This window comes from Bos grunniens, chromosome 12, assembly GCF_055505025.1.
Source record: "Bos grunniens cultivar Pamir isolate PY7600 chromosome 12, Bosgru_T2T1.0, whole genome shotgun sequence".
Classification (NCBI taxonomy): domain Eukaryota; kingdom Metazoa; phylum Chordata; class Mammalia; order Artiodactyla; family Bovidae; genus Bos; species Bos grunniens.
Genome location: NC_141176.1, coordinates 12463832 through 12485553, shown reverse-complemented (window position 1 = coordinate 12485553; position 21722 = coordinate 12463832). Strand labels below are relative to the sequence as shown.

Here is a 21722-nt window from a genome sequence, read left to right as displayed (position 1 = left end):
TTTTCACCTATCTTTTACTGTCTGTCCTACAATTCCCTGTTACAAATCGATGGTTTTAGTCTTCTGAGGGGCATACACATGAACACAAAATTCGGGGAGCCCCCTGAAGCCCATCCAGACTACAGAGCGCATGTGTGCTCTGTGTGCACGTTCAGTCGTGTCAGACTCTGAGATCCCACGGGCTGTAGCCTGCCAGGCTCTTCTGTCCATAGGCTTCTCCAGGCAAGAACACTGGAAAGAGTCGTCATTTCCTACTTCAGGGGATCTTCCCGACCTAGGGACTGACTGAACCTGCATCTCTTGCATCTCCTGCACTGACAGGCAGATTCTTCGCCACTAACGCCACCCTATCCCATGGATGGAGAAGCCTGGTAGGCTACAGTCCACAGGGTCACAAAGAGTTGGCCACGACTGAGCGATCTCACTTCACTCACTTCAATGCCACCCTATGGGATGCATGAGCCCAAGGCAAAGGACTCCCCACTACTTTACTGTTAACGTCTGGCTTTCTTGCCATCCCCCCACCCCACTTCAGCCCCACCCTGCTGACCCCCTCCTTGTTGTAGCTTCTGTCTCTTGGTCATTGTACCCCTGTTCCTTCTGCCTAGGCTGCCTTCCCCCCAGAGGAAGGCTCATTCCCTCAAGGTCACCATTCCAATGTCACCTTCTCAGGAAGACCTTCCTCTTCCTACCCTACCCACAGTCCCATTCGTGTTTTTTTCCCCCTCTTTAGCACTTCTCACCTTCTAATATGTTATGCATTTTACATACTTATAAGTTTCTAAGTTCTCCCAGGATTAAAATGTGAGCTCCACGAGGGCAGAGATCTTTGTCTATCTTGGTTCTGATTACTGCTCTATCACTGGCATCTATGACAGTGCTTGGACACCATATGCATCTCTGGAATAAATTACTTTCTAACATTTATTTATTTACTTTTGGCTGTGTCCAGCCTTAGTTGCTATGTACGGGCTTCTCTCTAGTTGAGGCAAGTAGGCTCAGTTGCCCCATGGCACGCAGGGTCTTAGTTCTCAGAGCAGGTATAGAACCCTCATCCCCTGCCTTGGAAGGCGGATTCTTAACCACTAGACCACTAAGGAAGTCCCTTTTTGAATGAACTGAGGGACAACAAAAGAGTGAAAAAGAGAAGGGGCACACTTAGATAGCAGCTTAGATGGCTGCTGCTGAAAATGTTCTCTTTCTAGTTCATAGGGGTTTATTTTACCACAGTGCTCCACAAACCGGAGACAGTATATATTCATATATATATTTATATATATAAAATAATATGATTTTAAAGTACTATATTCAGTTCAGTTGCTCAGTCATCTCCAACTCTTTGCAACCCTAAGAACTGCAGCACGCCAGGCCTCCCTGTCCATCACCAACTCCTGGAGTTTACTCAAACTCACGTCCATTGAGTCAGTGACGCCATCCAACCATCTCATCCTCTGTCATCTCCTTCTCCTCCTGCCTTCAACCTGTCCCAGCATCAGGGTCTTTTCTAATGAGTCAGTTCGCATCAGGTGGTCAAAGTATTGGAGCTTCAGCTTCAGCATCAGTCCTTCCAATGAATATTCAGGACTGATTTCCTTTAGGATTGACTAGTTTGATGTCCTTGCAGTCCAAGGGACTCTTAAGAGTCTTCAACATCACAGTTCAAAAGCATCAATTCTTCAGCGCTCAGCTTTCTTTACAGTCCAACTCTCACATCCATATATGACTGCTGGAAAAACCACAGTTTTGACTAGATGGATCTTTGTTGGCAAAGTAATGCCTCTGCTTTTCAATATGCTGTCTAGGTTTGTCATAGCTTTTCTTCCAAGGAGCAAGCATCTTTTAATTTCATGGCTGCAGTCACCATCTGCAATAATTTTGGAGCCCAAGAAAATAAAGTCTCTCACTGTTTCCATTGTTTCCCCATCTATTTGCCATGAAGTGATGGGACTGGATACCATGATCTTCGTTTTTTGAATGTTGAGTTTTAAGCCAGCTTCTTCACCTTCAACAAAAGGCTCTTTAGTTCCTCTTCACTTTCTGCCATAAAGGTGGTGTCATCTGCATATCTGGGGTTATTGATATTTCTACCGGCAATCTTGATTCCAGCTTGTGCTTCATCCAGCCTGGCATTTCACATGATGTACTCTGCGTATAAGTTAAATAAGCAGGGTGACAATATACAGCCTTGACATACTCCTTTCCCAATTTGGAACCAGTCTCTTGTTCCACATCAGGTTCTAACCATTGCTTCTTGACCTGCATACAGATTTCTCAGGAGGCAGGTCAGGTGGTTGGGTATTCCCATCTCTTTAAGAATTTTCCACAGTTTGTTGTGATCCACACAGTCAAAGTCTTTAGCATAAAGCCTCACTAAAAACATGAGTTTTGAAAGTACTACATGAGTTTATAAAAAGTACTATATGACTCTGTACAAATAACCCCACTCAAAATGGTGTGCCTGCTCATGTACACGACCTGGAACTATTTCTTACCTAAATGGAAGAGTCATATGGAGAAAATTGTACCCTATAAATGTCATGTTCATTCCTTAGCTAGTTAAAAATAAATTTTATTCATGTATTTTCCTCAATAGGCCAAATGGAAAAGCACTTTATATAATTCATACTAGCACTATATCATGACCTTTTAAAACCAGCATCTCATCTTACAAAAGTGAAACTAACAGTTTTCTTTGAAAATCTATTTGAAGCGTTAGATACCTATAAGCATTTCTTATAAATGAGTCCTTCTAAAGCCATTTTCAAAGTGATTCCATGATTTGGCTAATGGTAATTAAAATTAATAGAAATTTCAGCTGAAATATTTTATTTTGAAAGTGACTTTTCAAACATATACTGTTCAACATCTCACTAAAAACGTAAGTTTTGAATGCAAAAAGGCATTGCTGCTGCTGCTAAGTCACTTCAGTCGTGTCCAATTCTGTGCGACCCATAGACAGCAGCCCACCAGGCTTTCCGTCCCTGGGATTCTCCAGGCAAGAACACTGGAGTAGATTGCCATTTCCTTCTCCAATGCATGAAAGTGAAAAGTGAAAGTGAAGTCGCTCAGTCATGTCCGACTCTAGCGACCCCATGGACTGCAGCCTACCAGGCTCCTCCGTCCGTGGGATTTTCTAGGCAAAAGTACTGGAGTGGGGTGCCATTGCCTTCTCCGCAAAAAGGCATTAGGAAACCTAAAACATTGGTCAGAGATACATTCAGATTAAACAGATGAATAAAGGGCGGGGCAGGAAGGGAGAGGGTAACACAGGGGAAGGGAAGCAGGAGAGGTGAGCAGACACCCACATATTGGGTTGGCAAGAAGTTCGTTAGGGTTTTTCCATAACACTGTACAGAAAAACCCTAACGAACTTCTTGGCCAATCCAATACACCCATACTTGTATACTATAGAAGTCAAGTTTCAAATCCAAGAAGCTTACTGGACTTAAAAGAAGACACTTGGAAGCCATCCACTATTTCCAAGTCCTGCTTTTGAGTTGCAGTCCTGCAATTTACTTGGAAGATATTCCAACCTGCTGCTCTCAGTTTTTTCATTTGTAAAATTCAGATAGTTTTACACAACTGTTTGATGAGATCATGTATATATTATAAAACTGCTCTATAAACAAACACTAAGGAGAAAGGGATCTTTACATTTCTGACATGAATGTCCCAAGCTTAAGAGCTAGACACGACTTTGTAACTGAACAACAAACATTAAATCACAATCTGGTGTTTGGACAAAGTCCTGGTATTCAACCTGCACAGTGAGAAGGTTAGAGATGCCTGCTCCACACATGATAAAGTTAATCATACTTCCTTGGAATGAAACAAAAGGCTTAGGTAACTAATAAGGGCCTACCACACAGCACAGGAAACTCTACTCAGTACTCTCAGTGATCTACATGGAAAAGAATCGTAAAAAGAGTGGATCTATGTATATGTATAACTGATTCATTTTGCTGCATTTTTTTATATTCCAATATAAATAAATAAATAAATAAACCCCAAGAGGCTAACAAGTCTTCCAAATATCCTTCTAATAAAAAGCGGGGAGGGGGGAATATTGTCATTTATGTTACTTTGAAAAAAATAAGTGACAATCTATTGATAAAATAGAAACAATGTATACTGCATCTTAAATTAGGGTTATTATCAACAATGGATATTGACCTTTTAAGCCACTTAACCAAATCAAAAATACAAATGGGTTTCAAATAACTAAATAGTTACAGAAAAAAACCACTCCATACCCAACAAAATCAAATTAATTCGTCAAGGGAAAACATAATGGAGTAACATGTTACGGGTCTTTTTCAAGGGTCTATTTTTAGACATAAACCAAACTCTCTTTAATTAAAACCTTTGCCTATAAACATATTTCCTGAGCAAGTAAAGCCTAACAAATCCAATATGAGTGAAACCCTGTACCCTGGAAACAGAAAGGAGCCCCGAGTCATCTACAATAAAAGTTTCATATAACCTTTCATCACTCCCACCACAACAGCAAACATGCAGCCTTAAAGTGAAAGCTTTCTAAATTTAGATACCTTCAAATAATGCATCTTAAGTTGTATGTGAAGGTTGAATAAATTATTTATTAAGTCTCATCTTTAATAATGGGATATCATGTTTAACTTGTAATCAAAATGGAAAGAAAGTTGTTATACCATATATTACTGTACCAAGACTCAGAGTTTCCAATCTATATTTAGTTCACATTAAAATGGAAGCAAAGACGCAAACCAAGCTAAAAATAAAATGTTCTACAAAGATGAGATTTTTAAATGGATTGAGATCTAGCTTTATTTGGTCCCTTCAACACTGATTGCATTTCGCAGCACCTTAACTTTGCAATGCTATGCAAACCATTTTCCATTACCTAGAAAAGTAATCAGAAACTAAAGCCCACAAGAAGATCCATGGGCCGTATACTTCTAGCACCTGATTGTACACAGCCCACAAGTTAAGAAGGTTTTTACATGTTTAAATGGCTTTAAAAAAAAAAATATATATATATATATATATTTGTTAACACATGAAAATGTTATGAACTCAAATGAAAAAATATTTGTTAACACGTGAAAATGTTATGAACTCAAATGTTAACATCCTTAAACTTTTATTGGAAGAGATGGTTAGATAGCATCACCTACTCAACGGGCATGAAACTGAGCAAACTACAGAAGATGGTGGAGGACCACGGAATGTGGCGTGCTGCAAGCCACGGTGTGCAAAGAGTTGGACACAATTTAGTGACTGAGCAACAACACATAGAGAGACATATATCACATGACAGCCACTTATAGGTATATTCAAGTACTGCTTATAGATGCTTTTGCACTACAGCAGTAGAGTTGAGTAATTCTGACAGTCTATGGCCCACAAAGCTTTGAATATTTACTACCTGACCCTTTATAGAAAAAGTTAGCTGACTTCTGCCTGCTGCTGCTGCTAAGTCACTTCAGTCGTGTTGGATTCTGCGACCCCATAGATGGCAGCCCACCAGGCTCCCCCATCCCTGGGATTCTCCAGGCAAGAACTCTGGAGTGGGTTGCCATTTCCTTCTCCAATGCATGAAAGTGAAAAGTGAAAGTGAAGACGCTCAGTCGTGTCCGACTCTTAGCGACCCCATGGACTGCAGCCTACCAGGCTCCTCCGTCCATGGGATTTTCCAGGCAAGAGTACTGGAGTGGGGTGCCATTGACTTCTGCCTAGACGAATGTTAATTACTCTTATAATTCAAGATATCTTCCTGCTTATCACCTATCAAAATGTAAATATTCCTACTTGCCTTTCACATCATAGTGAGTTTCTGAATAATAAACTTGTTAATATTACTTTATTTATTACCAATCTGCTGGCCTTGTTTCTGTTTCCCATACTATTTGGATCATCACCCAATTCAATGTTTCCATGTAGAACTACATGGAAACAATGTTTCCATGTAGAAAATACTTAAATAGTATTTTCTAATTTATTCTGTTTCTGTTTCAAATACTGGATATGAACCAGCAGAACCTACTAACCGGCTGCCATCTACAATTTGCAAAACACTAAGCAAGTCCTCCCTAATCTACTCTACAGAAGGTTTATGGTGAAAGATAATGTTTAATTGCACAAATTGCATCTCATAAAGCAGTGAAAAATACAAATCAATATTTCCATATTGATCATGCCTTACCATAAAGACACGAGTTTATTTATACATCCTTCAAGTTAAAGTAAAACCAGGTTTTAACTGAAGAATGTGGTGGTTATTCTTTTAATGGGCAGAAAGAGATGCCCTAATACAGGTATCGTGTTGCAAAGTTCTGAATATCTTTTCAGTGCTTAGGTGTGTTTTAGCTAAATTTAGAAACTCATTTATGGACATTAAAATTAACTGTAAGACATAAATGTGGAAAAAATAAGTGGGAGCATAATAAAGCAAATTAGGAAGCATTTTTGACACATGAAGCTTCATGACCTTAGCCAAGATGAGTCAAAAAGTCTTTGAGTTGGTTCCTATCTGTTTTTACCATTTGGCTTATGACAGTTGAACAATTCTAGTCTATAATCCTGACCAAGGTTCCTCTAGCCATTCACTGCAAGATGAAAGACTACAGTATTGATGGGCCAACAAAAAGCAAACCAAGCGACCTTCACACTCATGTTCATAATTAAGCTGTTCTGAGTTTGTATTAGTGCTGTTCCAGAACGCCTCAGGCCCAGTAAACACCTGTGAAATTCTCTACAACAGTACATCTAAATGCAGAATCAATCTAAATGCAGAATTCTCCTTGAGGCAAGATGAAGAATTTAGGGATAATAGTCCTAGGTAAAGAGAAAGGAAGAGATCTGATGAGTTGCAGCTCCCTTTAGTTTCCCCAATCAGTAGTACTTAAACTTCTGTATGCAAGTGACTTATTTCCTTTGAGGAGATTGAGGCAGCCATAAAATTATCTAGTGTTTAGCACCTGGGTAGCTAGATGAGCCTACCTGAAATTCTACTTAGCTGATAGTTTGAGAATCACTGTGTGTATGTGTTAGCCACTCAGAGGTGTCCAACTCTTTGCAACCCCACGGACTGTAGCCCACCAGGCTCCTCTGTCCATGGGATTCTCCAGGCAAGAATAATGGAGTGGGTAGCCATTCCCTTCTTCACGGTATCTTCCCGACCCAGGGATTGAACCCAGGTCTCCTGCACTGCAGGCAGATTCTTTACCATCTGAGACACCATAGAAAGAAAAAAGGTGAAAAAACAGAGAATGAGAAAAGTAGGAGAGAGATAGCAAGGACAAAGAAACAGAAGGAAAAAATGGGAAATGAAAACAGGAACAGAGTACACAGTATGGGATTGAGGAGGATACTAAAACGTACATGTGGATTTTATTAGACCATACTAATTCAAAAAGCATGCCAGTCTATTTATTCCTTACCTAAAAAGTGTATAGTATCCACTGCAAAAAAGCTGAGATTGGTGCTGTCTTAAAATAGCCCATATTTCCTTTCATAGAGAGCTGGTTAATTAAGTGAAGACATAACACGCTAGATTAAACCATATGAGATTTCCCATATGGGATCATTTTTTTCCAGCTTTATTGAGGTCTAATTGACAAGTAAAATTGTATAAATACTTAAAGTACTTAATGTGATGATTATTTGATAGACATATATATTGTGGAACGATCACCACAATTAAGTTAATTAATATATCCATTACCTCACAGCTACCATGTGTGTACCTGTGTGTGTGGTGAGAATATCTTGCTATTCTCTTAGCAAATTTCAAATACAGGATACAATTTTAGTAACCATAGTCACAATGCTGTACATTAAATGCCCAGAAGATATTCCTCTTAGAGTTGAAAGCACGTACTTCTCCCCGTTTTCCCCACCTCCCAGCCTTACTCTCTACCATTTTGACCTAATGACAGTGCAGTTTCACTGAGCTCAATCTGATATAAAGGAATACTTTGCCATCATCAGAAAGAACAAAGTATCTGTAGACAAACATTAGAGAAATGATCTCCATATTATATCCCCAAACAAACAAGATGCAGAACGTGTACAGAATGTTCTCATCAGTATTTGCAAAATACTACATATTTAAGTGTGGTGTGTGTATATATATATATATATATATATATATATATATATACACACACACACGTGTGTGTGTGTGTTAGTTGCTCAGTCCTGTCTGACTCTTTGTGACCCCGTGGACTGTGGCCTGCCAGGCTCCTCTGTCCATAGGATTCTCCAGACAAGAATACTGGAATGGGTTGCCATTCCCTTCTCCAAGGGATGTTTCCAACTCAGGGATCAAACCCAAGTCTCCTGCATTGCAGGTGGATTCTTTACCATCTGAGACACCAGGGAAGCCCATCTATGTATACATATATATATTCTTTTATGTACATAGAAATTGTCTAGAAACACACAACAAAGGAACTGTCAACAATTGCCTTTGAAACAGAGACTATGAAGTCTAGTGTGGGAGGGAGATGACTTTTCACTGGATACCGTTCCCTCACCAAATATCCTCTCACACTGTCTGAATGTCTTACTATATGCACACCTTATTTTTTCAATTAAGAAAAGTCTGGACACTTTCCAAATGCCACAATTAAGGTTCTTCACTAACACTCAAATTATTTAAAACATTAACCAACATTTACCACAAAAAAAAACACTTAAAATAAGGTAATGACTTAAATTAGTGGTTATTTTTCACTCCAAAGCTAAACACCAATCGGCTTTATGAGCCTAAGGATCTTAAAGGAAACTAAAAGAAGTAGTGTGTTTTAATGGTAATACCCATATATATGAAGCATTACATGAACACACGTAATGTATACACGTAATCATTCAAGAAATAATGTTCAACTCATCTTTTCAACTCACTCTGCTGTAGGCCCTCTCTGTATGTGCACAAGTGCTTTCCAAAGAGACAGCATATATTAACATACACAAACATACGTAAGCAAGTGGATATAGGCACGCAAATTATGTGTTCGTGTGCCACATATACCATTCCAGACTGCTATACACCATAATTGAAGACGCTATTAGTAACCACAACGTGTCAGACCTAGTGATCCCTTGGTTTATCTTCAGGATGTATGAGCTCCTACTGTCTAAAAAATGACCAAGCTGTGGGCTAGTCCCAGGGCCTCCTCCTCCAGGCTCTCCCATCTCACAAACCTGTGCAAGGGATCAATGGCGTATCCGTCCTTTGCTAAAGATCTTTTCCCTCAACTTTTATCTGGATCATAACTGAAGACTGGAAACCAACAGTTGAATTTAGCGGTGCTCCTTCCCCCCACTGCTCTGCCTTCATCCCTGAGAATCAGAGATGTAACTGCTGAAATTTGTGGCAGATATGAACAGTCTGGACTGGGGGATGGGGCGGGTAAGGAGGCCAAGGATCAGCAGTTTCAGCCAATTTAGGCCCTGATCGCTTGTGTCCATGTATGATAATGATGATGAACCTGTATGCACTTGCATTAAGCGAGTACAAAAAACACAACTTCTGAAATTCAGTACATAGGAACATTTCATTTAATGATCATTAATTATTCCTAATTATGCCAAAACATCAGTGTTAAATATTTTTGTTAAAAAGTTAAATGGGAAACCAACAATAAATATGCTTCTTGAATTGACTCTCAGTCTTGATATATATGCTTTTCCCCAAACCACAGAAAATATCAAATTTAAACAGTATAACTGTAGCTATCAACATCAGTTCAAGTATCTTTCAAATTTTAGTGGTACTCCCAACAAATTTGTTTTTTATTTCACTCAGTTCAAATTAGAGATCTCTCTAAATTTTCTTCCAAACAGTATAAATTTACTGGTCAATTTTGACGTAAGCATACATGGAATTTTAGCCTTTTCAGGTGAATATGTAAAAACACCACTTTACCTGTCATTTTGCTGATTATCAACACCGTTTTGTGAACTTTTTAAATTAAGATTTCAAATGTTAAAGGCACTCTCTGTTAGGAAAGACCCTATTTTATTTAGCCTTAATCTTATAAAAATACATTAAATGCCATACCCTTAATTTATCACAAAGTTTATTAAATTAGAAATGTCACTATTAAAAGCAGTTACAAGACCTGCACTTAAAAATGAAGCAGTCTTTGACTCTTCACTCAGTGAAGCTTGTTAACAGTTGTGTGTGTGCTTACACATATTTATTTTAGAAAGTAAGGAGCCAGGCAAGTGCAAACATGAATCCACAGGCATATAATAAAAGTTCTATTTTCATATGTGGCTCCATTAACCTTAGAAAACAAGTTCTCGTAAAAATAGGTATAGAATGAATTAACTTCTGCACATTTATTTTTAAAGACCACACAAATCTAACGATTTTATTGGTTCCCTTTTCTAATTCCTCGTTAAAGTCGCCCAGTGATAACAGACTCTCAACGTCATAATTTCTAAAATATGACCCAAATTTAGAATATATAAGTAATGTTTAAGTTGCCAGCACTTGAAATATATATATTATATAAAATCAAATTAAAACGCTCAACTTGAGCCCTCACAGGTCAGTAACACTTGTTACAGAAAGAATAACACAGCTTGCATATCTCCATATACGACAAAACAGTTACTTTTCAGTATTAAAAATAACCATGCGTGCGTTGATAAGATCTGAATACAGCACTTAGTGGAAACCTGGGACTCGAGGTTTGTGGTTTGTGCTGCGCAGAGTGCGAGCATCATTTACCAAAGCACAGCAAAGGGGCAGGCAGGGGTCACCTCCCCATCCTACCCCTCTGGGAGGGTCAGGGAGCGACAGGCTGCTGCCCTCGGGAAGAGAAGGTGGCGAAGGTCACAGCAGCTCTGGCTGGCCTGCCTGCACTTCTCTCCCTGTGCAAAGTGTCAGCAACCACTGCTCGGCAGGTAGGACCAAAAATAATAAAACACTCCTTTTTGGATCCCTGAGTGGTAACTCTAAACAGCGTTTCGGCATTTTCCCACGCTGCTTGGTTCCCCGTCTCCACCCTGGCTCCCCGGGAGCCCACCCTGAAGGCCCCAGCGTCGGGACCGGGAACAGCTCCAGTGGGTCCCGGCCCAGGCTCTGCCCTCACCTCTGAGCCCCACGCTCCCAAGATCCGTCGGCGCGCTCCCCGCCCCCGGGTTCAGGCCCCGCCCCGAGCTCAGGCCCCGCCCCCGGGCTTGGGCCCGGCTCTCACCTCTGCTCCCCGCCCCCGAGCCCAGGCCCCGTTCTCGGACCCCGCCCCAACTCTCACCTCTGCTCCCCACCCTCCCAGGCCCAGGCCCCGCTCCGGGGCTCAGGCCCCGCCCTCACCTCTGCTCCCCACGCTCCCCGGCTCAGGCCCCGCCCCCAGACCCAGGCCCCACCCTCACATCGGCTCCCCACGCTCCCGGGCCCAGGCCCCGCCCCCCGGCCCAGGCCCCGCCCTCACCTCCTCACGCTCCGGGGATCCGCCGGCGCGCTCCCCGCGCCCGGGCGCCCTCGGTCCCCTTCCCCAGCTGCCTCCTCCCGTCTTCCCGTTGCTCTCGGCCCGCCTTACCTTGGTGCGGATCTGCCCCGAGGTGGACACTTTGCGGATCAGCTTCTGGGGTCCCTCCTGCTCCGCTTCGCTGTCTGACGAGTCGTCTCCGGGCCCCGCCGGGACAGTGGCGGGGGTGACCGCAGCGCCTGCCGCTCCTCCCGCCGCGCCCGGGTGGTGGTGTTGGCTGCCGGCCCCGGCCATCCTGTCCGACTCCTGCGGGAACACAGCCCCGCCCGGCGGGGGCGGCGGTCAGGGGCGCTCTGCTCGAACGGGGCCCGGAGCCCCGCGCCGCCGCCGCCATCTTCACCCCCCCCAGCCGCCCGCGCCGGGGAGGGGTCGCCCGGGAGCCCCCTGGACCCCGCGCCCGGTCGAGAGCCTCCGGGACCCCGCGCCCGGCTCCGGCAAGAGCAGCGCCCGCGGCGGGGCGCCGGGGGCGCGGACCCAGGCCCGCCTGGGACCCCAGGGCGCCCGGCCCGGAATACCACCGGCGCGGGTAGCGGTGATGGGAGCGACGGACTGGTCGGAACTACGTCCCATGTCCCACGTCCCCGAGGGTCTGGGGTCCCCAGGGTGGGCCGCGGAGGGCGAGCGAGGCGCGAAATCTCCGCACCCCCATTCCCGCAGGCCCGGCCGGCGGCGATGCTTCCTCCCTCCCTCGGTTCCCGGGCAACCGTGGCAAGAACGGCCCCAGGAGCAGAAAGGGAACCTGGCTTCCTGCCGGCTCCCCTGGGTGCTCCCGCCACCCTCCCGAACCCAGGATCTCTGCAGAGACACTCGGGCCTCGCCGCACGGTCCCCGCAAGTACAAGTCCCCTGCGGCCCCGCGATGGACGGGCGCTGCCCCTTGGTGGGTCTCCGGATCCCCCAGCCCCTCTGTGATGAAGCGTACCTCTCCCGCCTCCGCCCGGAGGTCCGGGTCCCGTCGGCTCTCCTGACCGTGGCCTTTAGTTTCTGGCCCACCCCCACCCCCATCCGGCGCACACGGAAGAGAAGAGCATTTTCCGGGAGGCTCCACTCGGTTCGGAGAACTTTTTCGTTCGGAAAGAGCGATCCCTTGGGCTAACAGGAAACTGGCAAGGGCGTGGAGAGCGCGCAGAAACCAGCGAGTTACACGCAGCCCGAGACGACGGCGGGCAAGAGAAAGCTCTGAGCTCAAGCGCGAACCGGGGGGGCTGCCTAGAAGAAAACAATGCGCCGGAGCCGTGCGAACGCCGGAGCCCGAGCACGAAAACACTGGAAGGTCCTGGGAGAGAGCCACTCCCTAACCCGGACCAGAGCGGGAGGAAATGGGATCAACAGGCGGCAGCCACCGCTCTCAGCTCGTCCCCTGCAAGCTGGCGGAGCGGACGCTTGGGAAACGGCAGCCTTGCATTGCCATGTGCACGCCTGCTGTGGGAGGGCTTCGGGGAGAAGAGACTCAAGTGACAGGTTTCTCTTGTCATCCACAGAGAATTCCAGGCTGCTGTTAAGCTGTGTGTTTAAGTAGGGCAAAAAGTCCCTGCCACACCATGGAGTCTCTTCACAGTTCAGGAAAGCATCCAGTCTCTTTAGCGTGTTCGCGCCCTTCAAACTCATTCGAATTTTTTTCAGTTGACATGACCTTTAAGGGTCCTCCAGACTAAGGGAGGGGGTGTTTTGCTTTGGGTGGTGTGTGTTTTTTTTTTTTGTTTTTTTGTTTTTAGTTTAAATCTTACTGTCAATAATTTGATGCTGTGGAAGAACTAACAGTTCCAAGAGATTTTCAGAAACAATCTACAATCCCCGTACCACTGTCTAGCCACTAGGTAGATTAAATTGATTGAAATGTGAAATGTGACGGTTAGTTCAAATGTGCAAAGACAGGAGTTTGCGGCCAGGTATTACTAACTGATAAAGGCTACTTCTTTGGGCTCTGTTGTCTTCTTTAGAAAGGGAAAGTAATTGGGCAGAATAAACTTTAAGAACACTTAAGCCTCCATAAAAATGCAAGTCTGTATCTACAGAGAACATACCTCTGAGAAGGGAATTCTTTTAATAGGAAAAAAAAAAATCAAAAGAATGGCCTTTATTCTAACCCAACTGTTTGGTCACTGACAAATCCAGTGATCTCACAAATCCAAAGAGCACCTAAGTCAGTGGCCTTTTGAAAGAATAAACCTAGTTCAGACCTTCTCTTTTAATGTAAAGAACCCAAGGCCCAAAGTCACAAGCAGGACCAAAGTCAAAATCATGTGTCTTATTCTAATGTTCTATTCACATTACCACGTCACACAACAAAAGTTGGTTTGTCCGTTATCATGTTTCTATTCACATTTAGGTTTAAAGTTTTATATAAGCAATGTTTTCCAAAATCCAGGCAGAGAGTGAAACAGAAGGGCAAGGTCCATTGTTTTATGTCCATGCCTATTCTGTGATCTTAAGAGGACTGAATACACTTCTCACTCTCATTCAAACATTGATCACTTACAAATATTAAAAAGTATATATATATATATATAGCTTCACGTGCAAAAGCTGGGCTATTAATACCTCAAAGTAAAGGTATTCATTACTTCATGAAAAATTAACCTCACAGTTACCCCTGCTCTTCAAAGACTCTTGTAAAAAGTTCTAAAATTTGGTTGTGACTCTGAACGTACAGCCAGTCTTCACCCGCCAATGTTAACTAAATGATCCCTGGTCTGCATTTTCCCTAGCACATACTTAGAGTGAACTGCTGTGTAAGCAAGTGAAGGAATGTCGCATCATTTCCCACAAAAGGTAGCTCATGAAAGATGCTCTTTTCTCCAGTCATCTCTTCTGAGGAACTATAATCCCTAACTTCAAGTAGCTGACCCACTGGCATCTTCTCAGGTCTTATCTGTAAATTAGAAATTGCCAGAAGGATATTCAGTCTGTACACTGTATACCTGCAATGCACTTCACTTCCCCTAAAAATATAATAGCAATGTCGAGAGCTCAATATGTACAACCATTTTAATGTAGCTCAAAATAGCAACTAAAACAAATTTCAAATATGTGGCATATTACATTATTTCTTTATAAGATTTCCTTGAACTGTTCTCCAAACTGTTCACCAAAAATTGTTGGTGTTTTCAGATATTCAAATAATTTCTTAGATGCATCTTACATATTTATCTTATTATTATTACTTTGAAATCTTTGTTTTGAACATAATGTATCACAAACAAACTATTATAAGCTCGGACATAAGCCACATAGACACTGCATTCAGAAAGAAGTGGAAATAGAAGCCACCACTAAATTACTTTTAGGTGTCTACTTAAAAGGGCTTTCCACCCCATTAAAAAAAAAAAAAACTATTATACTAAAGATAAGTTACAGCCAATTCTCATTCTGATACCAACCTTATAAATATTACCTATAGAGATATTTTGAATTATATTCTTATTAATCATACTTATAACAAGAGATTTAATATCCATTTGTAGCTTTTATTGATTAAATCCCATATGCTCTATGGTTTTACGTTAAATATTATGTCATAAACATGAAGTCTACATTAGATTCTGAAGAACCTAAGTACATAGGCACTTTAAAAACACGTTCTAAGACTCATGTTCCTAGTCAACTGGAGCCATGCAAAGAACACTGCAGGTTGAACAGGTACAGACTTGCTTTCATGCCAACTTTAAAACAGCTTCCATAATACACTACCTATTCCTATGGTTTTTCCAGTGGTCATGTATGGATGTGAGAGTTGGACTATAAAGAAAGCTGAGAGCTGAAGAATTGATGCTTTTGAACTGTGGTGTTGGAAAAGACTCTTGAGAGTCCCTTGGACTTCAAGGAAATCCAACCAGTCCATCCTAAAGGAGATCAGTCCTGAATATTCATTGGAAGGACTGATGATGAAGCTGAAACTCCAATACTTTGGCCACCTGATGCAAAGAGCTGACTCATTGGAAAAGACCCTGATGCTGGGAAAGATTGAGGGCAGGAGGAGAAGGGAACACAGGATGAGATGGTTGGATGGCATCACCGACTCGATGGACGTGGGTTTGGATGGACTCTGGGAGTTGGTGATGGACAGGGAGGCTTGGCGTTCTGCGGTTCATGGGGTCGCAAAGAGTCAGACACGACTGGGCGACTGAACTGAACTGATTCCATGTTTAGAATGTAACACTGAAAGCTTCATTAAAATTCCCTTGTTATCTCAACGAAGAGGATTTTGAAATGACAGTAATCATGATATCAACTCCATGTACGGATGCCCATCCCTGCACCTAAGGCACACAACTTCGGTCATCTAGACTTCATACATAAATATAAACTCTCATTTATGTGTTGGCCATTTTTCCTTTGAAACTCTTCTCTCCCTAATTTTTCAGTGGTCTGAATAGCTTCATCAGAGCCAACTAGGTAACAATCATTCGGAAATAAAAATAAATTTTAATAAGTAAAGGGTACTCTAGCATCCCAGTACTGTTCAAGCATTACTCTGTAAATACTCTCATACTCTGCTAAGGTCTGGCAAGAATTCTATTTACTTTCTCACAGGCTATTATCTACAAGGACTACTTGGCTAAATATCTTCCTGAACCCACCTATTCCCACCACCGAAATATTTTTTAATTAATTGGAAATTTAGGTAATGCCTCTGTTTCCATGATTTGATTACATTCTAAAGCTAGCATTAAAGGAAATACACAGACACCTGAATGCTAACATTTATCTTCTTGCAGGCCCAGTGCCCTCGATGGGGTAATGATAAGGTTAACAGTTTGTTTAAGTACCCTCCCTTAATTAAATAACTTCATTTCATCTCCAAGTACAAAGACCATCCTGATGGCCAGCAGCTGCCTCGCTGCTCCAAGCACGAGTACGTTTCAAGCTAGACGGGCTATTCTCTTTACTATTACTCAGCATCTATTCCCGACATTATGTTAACTCTTCTGTCTGAATGGTTCCATGTGGAATCATATCATGTTTTGGGACATGGCAAAAAAGACCAGAGAAACTATATCCTTACACATATGCCGTTATTTACAGTAAGAAACAATGCAGCATGATCTGTGTGCTGGGAATATTGCCTGTTCGTTCCTGAATATTCCTTTTTCATAAATGTAACTGAGTATACTTTTATGGTAAAGAAGTATTAAAGTAGCCTGTATTGGAATTCAGGAAAAAAAGAGATTTTAAATGACAGCAAAATGGAATCCAGGTCAAAGCAGATCTTTTAACCCAAGGTCTTTGAAGGTCAACAGAATGGGCTATGGGAACTCTGATTCCCTTGAAATTTTATTAAATTTTTATATGTATGTTGCATGGCTACATCTTGGGGAGGAAGACAGTACATAGCTTTGATTAGATTCGTAAGGGATCACTGATCTGAAAAAAGTTTTTGTAGGGAAATCTGTCCTTCAACATAGATTAAGCTGACATTTCCCCAGTTAGCGCCCCACGTCTGAAATAACTGACATTTACATGCATTATTTCCCCTGTCATTTTTCTTGTCCACACTTTTCAGTAATTTGGATAACTTATCTTTTTTAAGAAGTTAAATGAGAGTCCCCTTTATTAGTTCTTAGACTTCATGTCAGACATGGACAGCCACAGGGTTTCAAATAAAATCACTTTGTCCACAGGATCACTTTATGCCACATACACGAGATCTCTGATGATTTTCTTCTTTGAACTCTTTTCTTTTTACTCTAAAATAGTAAAATGTATGAAACAAGACATTTTGTCTACCTAAGAATAAAGGCTCTGTGATGATTTAAGGATTTGTGCCTGTGCAGTCAACTGCTACATTCAACAGTCCTGGAACATAGTAGGTGCTGGATAAAAGACCTGTTGAGTAAATAAAAAGGCCTGCAGCGTTTAAAGAAAATAAACCTCATTTTTTAAAGGAGAGTTCTGCAGACTGGACAAAGTGTCACAATTCACTCACATATTTCTGTTTGGGCTCTAGTTTTAAAGGCTAATAAATAAACATTTTCATTTTTGTCACTGAAAGTAAAGCAAAAATAAAAGCTTTCCTGCCAAAGTAGCTGTGGCATCAGCATCCTACAGTAAAATAGATACAACCAGGTATTTTTCATTGTGATTGGTGTTGACTCCAGGTCTGCAAGTTCATAAAGGACTTCCCAGGTAGGAAAGTTTAAAAGTAAAGAAGTTACAAAAACAGGTCACTAAATTTAGTTCTCAGGGATCTTTGACTTAAACTCCAAAACCGAACTGTATTTTGAATTTCAAGGATATTTTAATCCTCAGTAATACACACAATACACACAACAGAAGAAATATGAGCAGACGGGCAAGCTAATAACATGTTCAACTTTATGAAAGCAAAGACAGCTGCAGATACAGACTGATCAGGGTTGAAGGACACTGCCGAAAGGTCGGGAAACAGAAGGCAGAGAAACTTGGGCAAAGGAGCCGGTAGGGTACACATTGGAAAAGAAAAAAAACCAAACCCGGCACCTGACCTAGAAGCTCTCAACAGGCAGGGGGCCAGCCTGAGCAGATAATGCGGGAGTCCCTGGGAACACGGTAAACAGAACACCGGTGAGGCTTTTCAAAGAGGCTCAAGAATATCAACCAGGACGAAGTACCAAATATCGAGGCAGGGCGCAGAGAGCTAAAATTCGATGCCAGGGGAAAAGGCAGCCCACACAGGATTACAGAGCTCTGAGTGAGACGGGAATTTAGGGGGAGAAACACTGGAGGGCGGTGAGGTGGTTCTGACTGTCTGAGTTGCAAGAAATAAGTTGAAAGAGTTTGAGAGAACGGATGCGAATACCCCCTCTCCCCCCGGGCTCCTACTCGTTACCGTCGCACATACCAGGCACATGTACTGGCTACTCGGGTCCCTAAAATCACCCAACCTCCGCGTTTTATGGGCGGCGAAAAACCTAGGCGAAATCAAGGTCAGCTTCCCGCTTCACCCCTGGAAAGCCCCCCTGACCCTCTAGAAAAGCCCGGGGCTTTAGCGGCGAGCCAGAGTCGGAGGCGTGGTTCCGGGCTTCAAGCCGCGATGCGCCCGGCCAGCGCGGGTCCCCGGGAACCTGCGCGCCCAGGTGATGGGCCAGGGCGCGGTCTCGGGCGGGGGGAACGCGGATCTCCTCCGAGCCCTGCCGGTCGACCCACGGTCTGGATTTCTCCTTTCCTCCTCCCTACCCACCCTCTTCGCTCTAAAATCAAGTCCAAAAAAAAAAAAAAAAAAAAGTTGAGAAGTGGATGAAGCACGGAAATCAAACGGTGCTCTGAGGGCCGTGGTCCGCGCGGGTCGCCGGCGGCCCCCCTCGGGGAAAGCCTCGGCGGGCCGGACAAAGGGGCTCCGGGCTGCGCGCGAGGAGGAGCCGGGGCGGCGGAGGAAGCGCGGCCCCGGCTGGGAAGCAGCTGGGGACCTCATCCCGGGCCATTTCCTGAACGGAACCCGGCCCGGGCGGGAGGGGGGGGACGCGACAGAGAAGAAGCGGGAGGGGGCGGGCGCGGGCGCGGTACCCACCGGTTCCTCCCAGGTCGGGCTGCGGGCGCCCGGCGAGGGGCGCACGTGCCGCGGCTCCATCGCGCCGGCCCGCGCCCGCCGGCCGCCCGCGGAGTGCGGACCCGGGCCCCCCGCCGCCGCCGGGGCCGCTGGATGCGCCTCCCTCGCCGCGGTGCTCGCGGCCGCCGCCGCCCGGCTCCCAGCCACCGGCCCTCCCGCCGTCTCCGGCTTCCGCCGCGCTGAGCTCTCCCGCCCCCGCGCCGGGCCCTCCGTCCACCTCCCCCTCCTCCTCCTCCGCGGTCCAGCGCCGCGCGATCCGCTCCCCGCCGCCGCCGCCTCCCGCGCCTTCCTCCGCCCCCGGCTCCCTCCCCTTTTCCTCCCCGCTCCCCGCCCCGCCTCCTCCCCACCGCCCCCTCCTCCCGGCGGGCGGCCCGGGGCGCACGTGACCCCCCGGGCCGGCCTTATAAGGCGCGGAACCGAAAGCGGCCGCCGGTTGGTGAGGGGCGCCGGGCGGCCGCGGGGACGCGAGCGGCCTCCCCCCCGGGACCGGGCGCCGAGCTGCCGCCGCGCGCGCGCGCGGGGAGAGCAGGGAGCGGTGGGGAAAGCCCGGCGCGGCCGGCCGATGCGCTGGCGACGGGAGCAGCAGCGACCGCGCGTCCCCGGAGCCGCCTCCAGCCCCCCTGTCCCCGCGTCTCCCTCTCCCGGTGCCCGCAGCCCGCGCCCGCCTCCCTCCCCACGCCGGCGGCTTGCGCGCGGGCACCTCCCCTCCTCCGGGCGCTGGGGCTTGAACTGAATCGCGCTGGACGGTAACCGACTTCGACAGAGCGAGGGAGATCATTGCATTCCAGAGCCGCTCTTGAACCAGCTGCGCCAGGGATGGTTTATGCTTTGTGACATTAAAAAGCCTTGCAGATGGGTTAGCATCTGTGAGAGGGGTTCAGCTTCAGGGAGTACTTTTTTTGTTTGTTTTTTTAATGCCTTTTTAGTGATTAACGGTTTCATGGAAACAAACCCGGCTCCGGAGTGGGTCTGCCTTCCAGTTAGAGCGCTGCCTTCAAATTATGGAAAGGGACTGGCTCGCAGTGAGCGCTCAATATATGACATGTCGCCTGGTCCCAACCTTTGAATACAACGTTTCAAACAGCATTTCTGATCCTCTTATGGGCATCGGAGACGGTTTCAGTCTATTTCCAACCCGAGAATGGCTCTGTTGTTGTTCAGTCCCTGAGTCGTGTCTGACTCTTTGCGACCCCCATGGACTGCAGGACGTCAGGTTCCTCTGTCCTCCACCATCATCTCTTGGAGTTTGCTCAGATTCACGTCCATTGAGTCCGAGTTGCTAACTAACCAGCTCATCCTCCGCTCTCCCTTCTCTTTTTGCTTTCAGCCTTTCCCACCATCAGGGTCTTTTCCAATGAGTCGGGATGGCTTTTCAGGTATTCCCTCTCCTGGACTTTTAGTCTCCTTCTATCAGCATCTTCCCAGGCCCTTCATCATGTAAAACATACACGCACATTTTAAAAACAAACTGAAATTTTCAAAACGCTTCCTTGATCCAGTCTGGATCCTCCAGTCCCCACCTCCTCACTGTCAAGCTCTTTGGGAGATAAATGCCTGTTTTTTATGATTCTTACAACCCTTTCTTCATCTACCACTCATTCTTTCCTGCAACCGATCTCCGTGCCCACTCTTCTTCCAAGGCGACCCTGACAAAGGTCACCTGTGCTTTCAAACTTCCCTGAACCATTGGGTCGTTTCCCTGCCCCCCACCACCATTCGCTTCTTATTTAATGTATCTGCAATATTTGTCACTGGAGGCCAGACTTGATACTTCAGTTTCCTGTCCTCTAAACGTCTTACTTGAACTTGGCCCCTTTTCACCTTTGACATGTCGGAATGCTAAAACAGTCTGTTTTTTTGGTCTGTTTGTAATGTTATCTGGTCTATCCAGACCCATCCATGACTTCAACCATGTGCTAGCAACTCATAACCTGTCCAGCCTATCCCAGATCTCCAGTCTGTAAAGCCAATTTCTTATCAGAAATGTGTACCCAGACGTCCCGCTGGCCCTCAGCTCAGCTTGACTAAAACGGAAGTTAACTTTCCTGCCAGTTTCCCCTTCTCCCTGGTCTCATTCCTAGTAAATGTCTCCATAGTCTACCTTGTCGACCAAAGGAGAAATCTGAAATTGTCCCAGGCTCCCCTTCTCTTCCCCCATCGCCCCCTTGGGAGACCAGACATTCCTGTCCACCACCTTCCATCCATTTCACTGTTGTTGCTGAGTTTGGGGTCCTTTCTTTTGAGCCCTTGAAACATTGCATTGCTTTCCTCATTAGTCTCACTGCTGCTAAGCTGCTCACATCTCTACCCCTGCCATCTCTCACCTTGTGGCTAAAATAAGCTGTCTAAAATACAAAACTGAGCAAGTCATTTCCTGGAGGAACACTTCAAATGCCTCTCCGTTGTGTGTAGGATGAAGTTCCAATATCTTAGCCAACATCTGTTTCTCCAGTCTCATCAAACTTTCTGAGTTCCATGAATGCAGTTCCCTATCAGGCCACTTATTTTTCTGTTGTTGTTATATCGTCTTCTTGGATTGATTCCTTTTTATATATACATAAAATTGTATTTATTTGTTTTTAGCTGTGCCGGGTCTTCGTTGCTGCTCAGGCTTTTATCTCTGTCGCAGTGCACAGGCTTCTCATTGCAGTGGCCTCTCTTGTTGCGGAGCATCAGCTCTAGGACCCACGTGTTTCAGTATTGCGGCTCCTG

The 21722-nt window shown here is 45.1% G+C and overlaps 1 protein-coding gene across 9 annotated transcripts in view; it reads right to left on the bottom strand.

Moving 5' to 3' along the window:
• Window positions 1-19252, bottom strand: part of DGKH (diacylglycerol kinase eta) — a 205975-nt gene extending 186723 nt beyond the window's left edge. For 7 of the 9 annotated variants that reach the window (XR_015137816.1, XR_015137815.1, XM_086328817.1 and 4 more), the window contains exons 1-2: window positions 18972-19179; window positions 11538-11732 (exon numbers count right to left, since the gene is read on the bottom strand). Coding sequence is in view for 7 of the 9 variants with exons in the window: in XM_086328817.1 (XP_086184943.1) it covers window positions 11538-11732; window positions 18972-19031 (255 nt within the window). In the remaining 2 variants the exon portion in view is untranslated. Of the gene's footprint in view, window positions 1-11537; window positions 11733-12407; window positions 12540-18971 lie in introns of those variants that run through there. The other 2 variants (XM_086328819.1, XM_086328814.1) reach the window with 2 other exon arrangements.
• Window positions 19253-21722: the final 2470 nt, after the last annotated feature.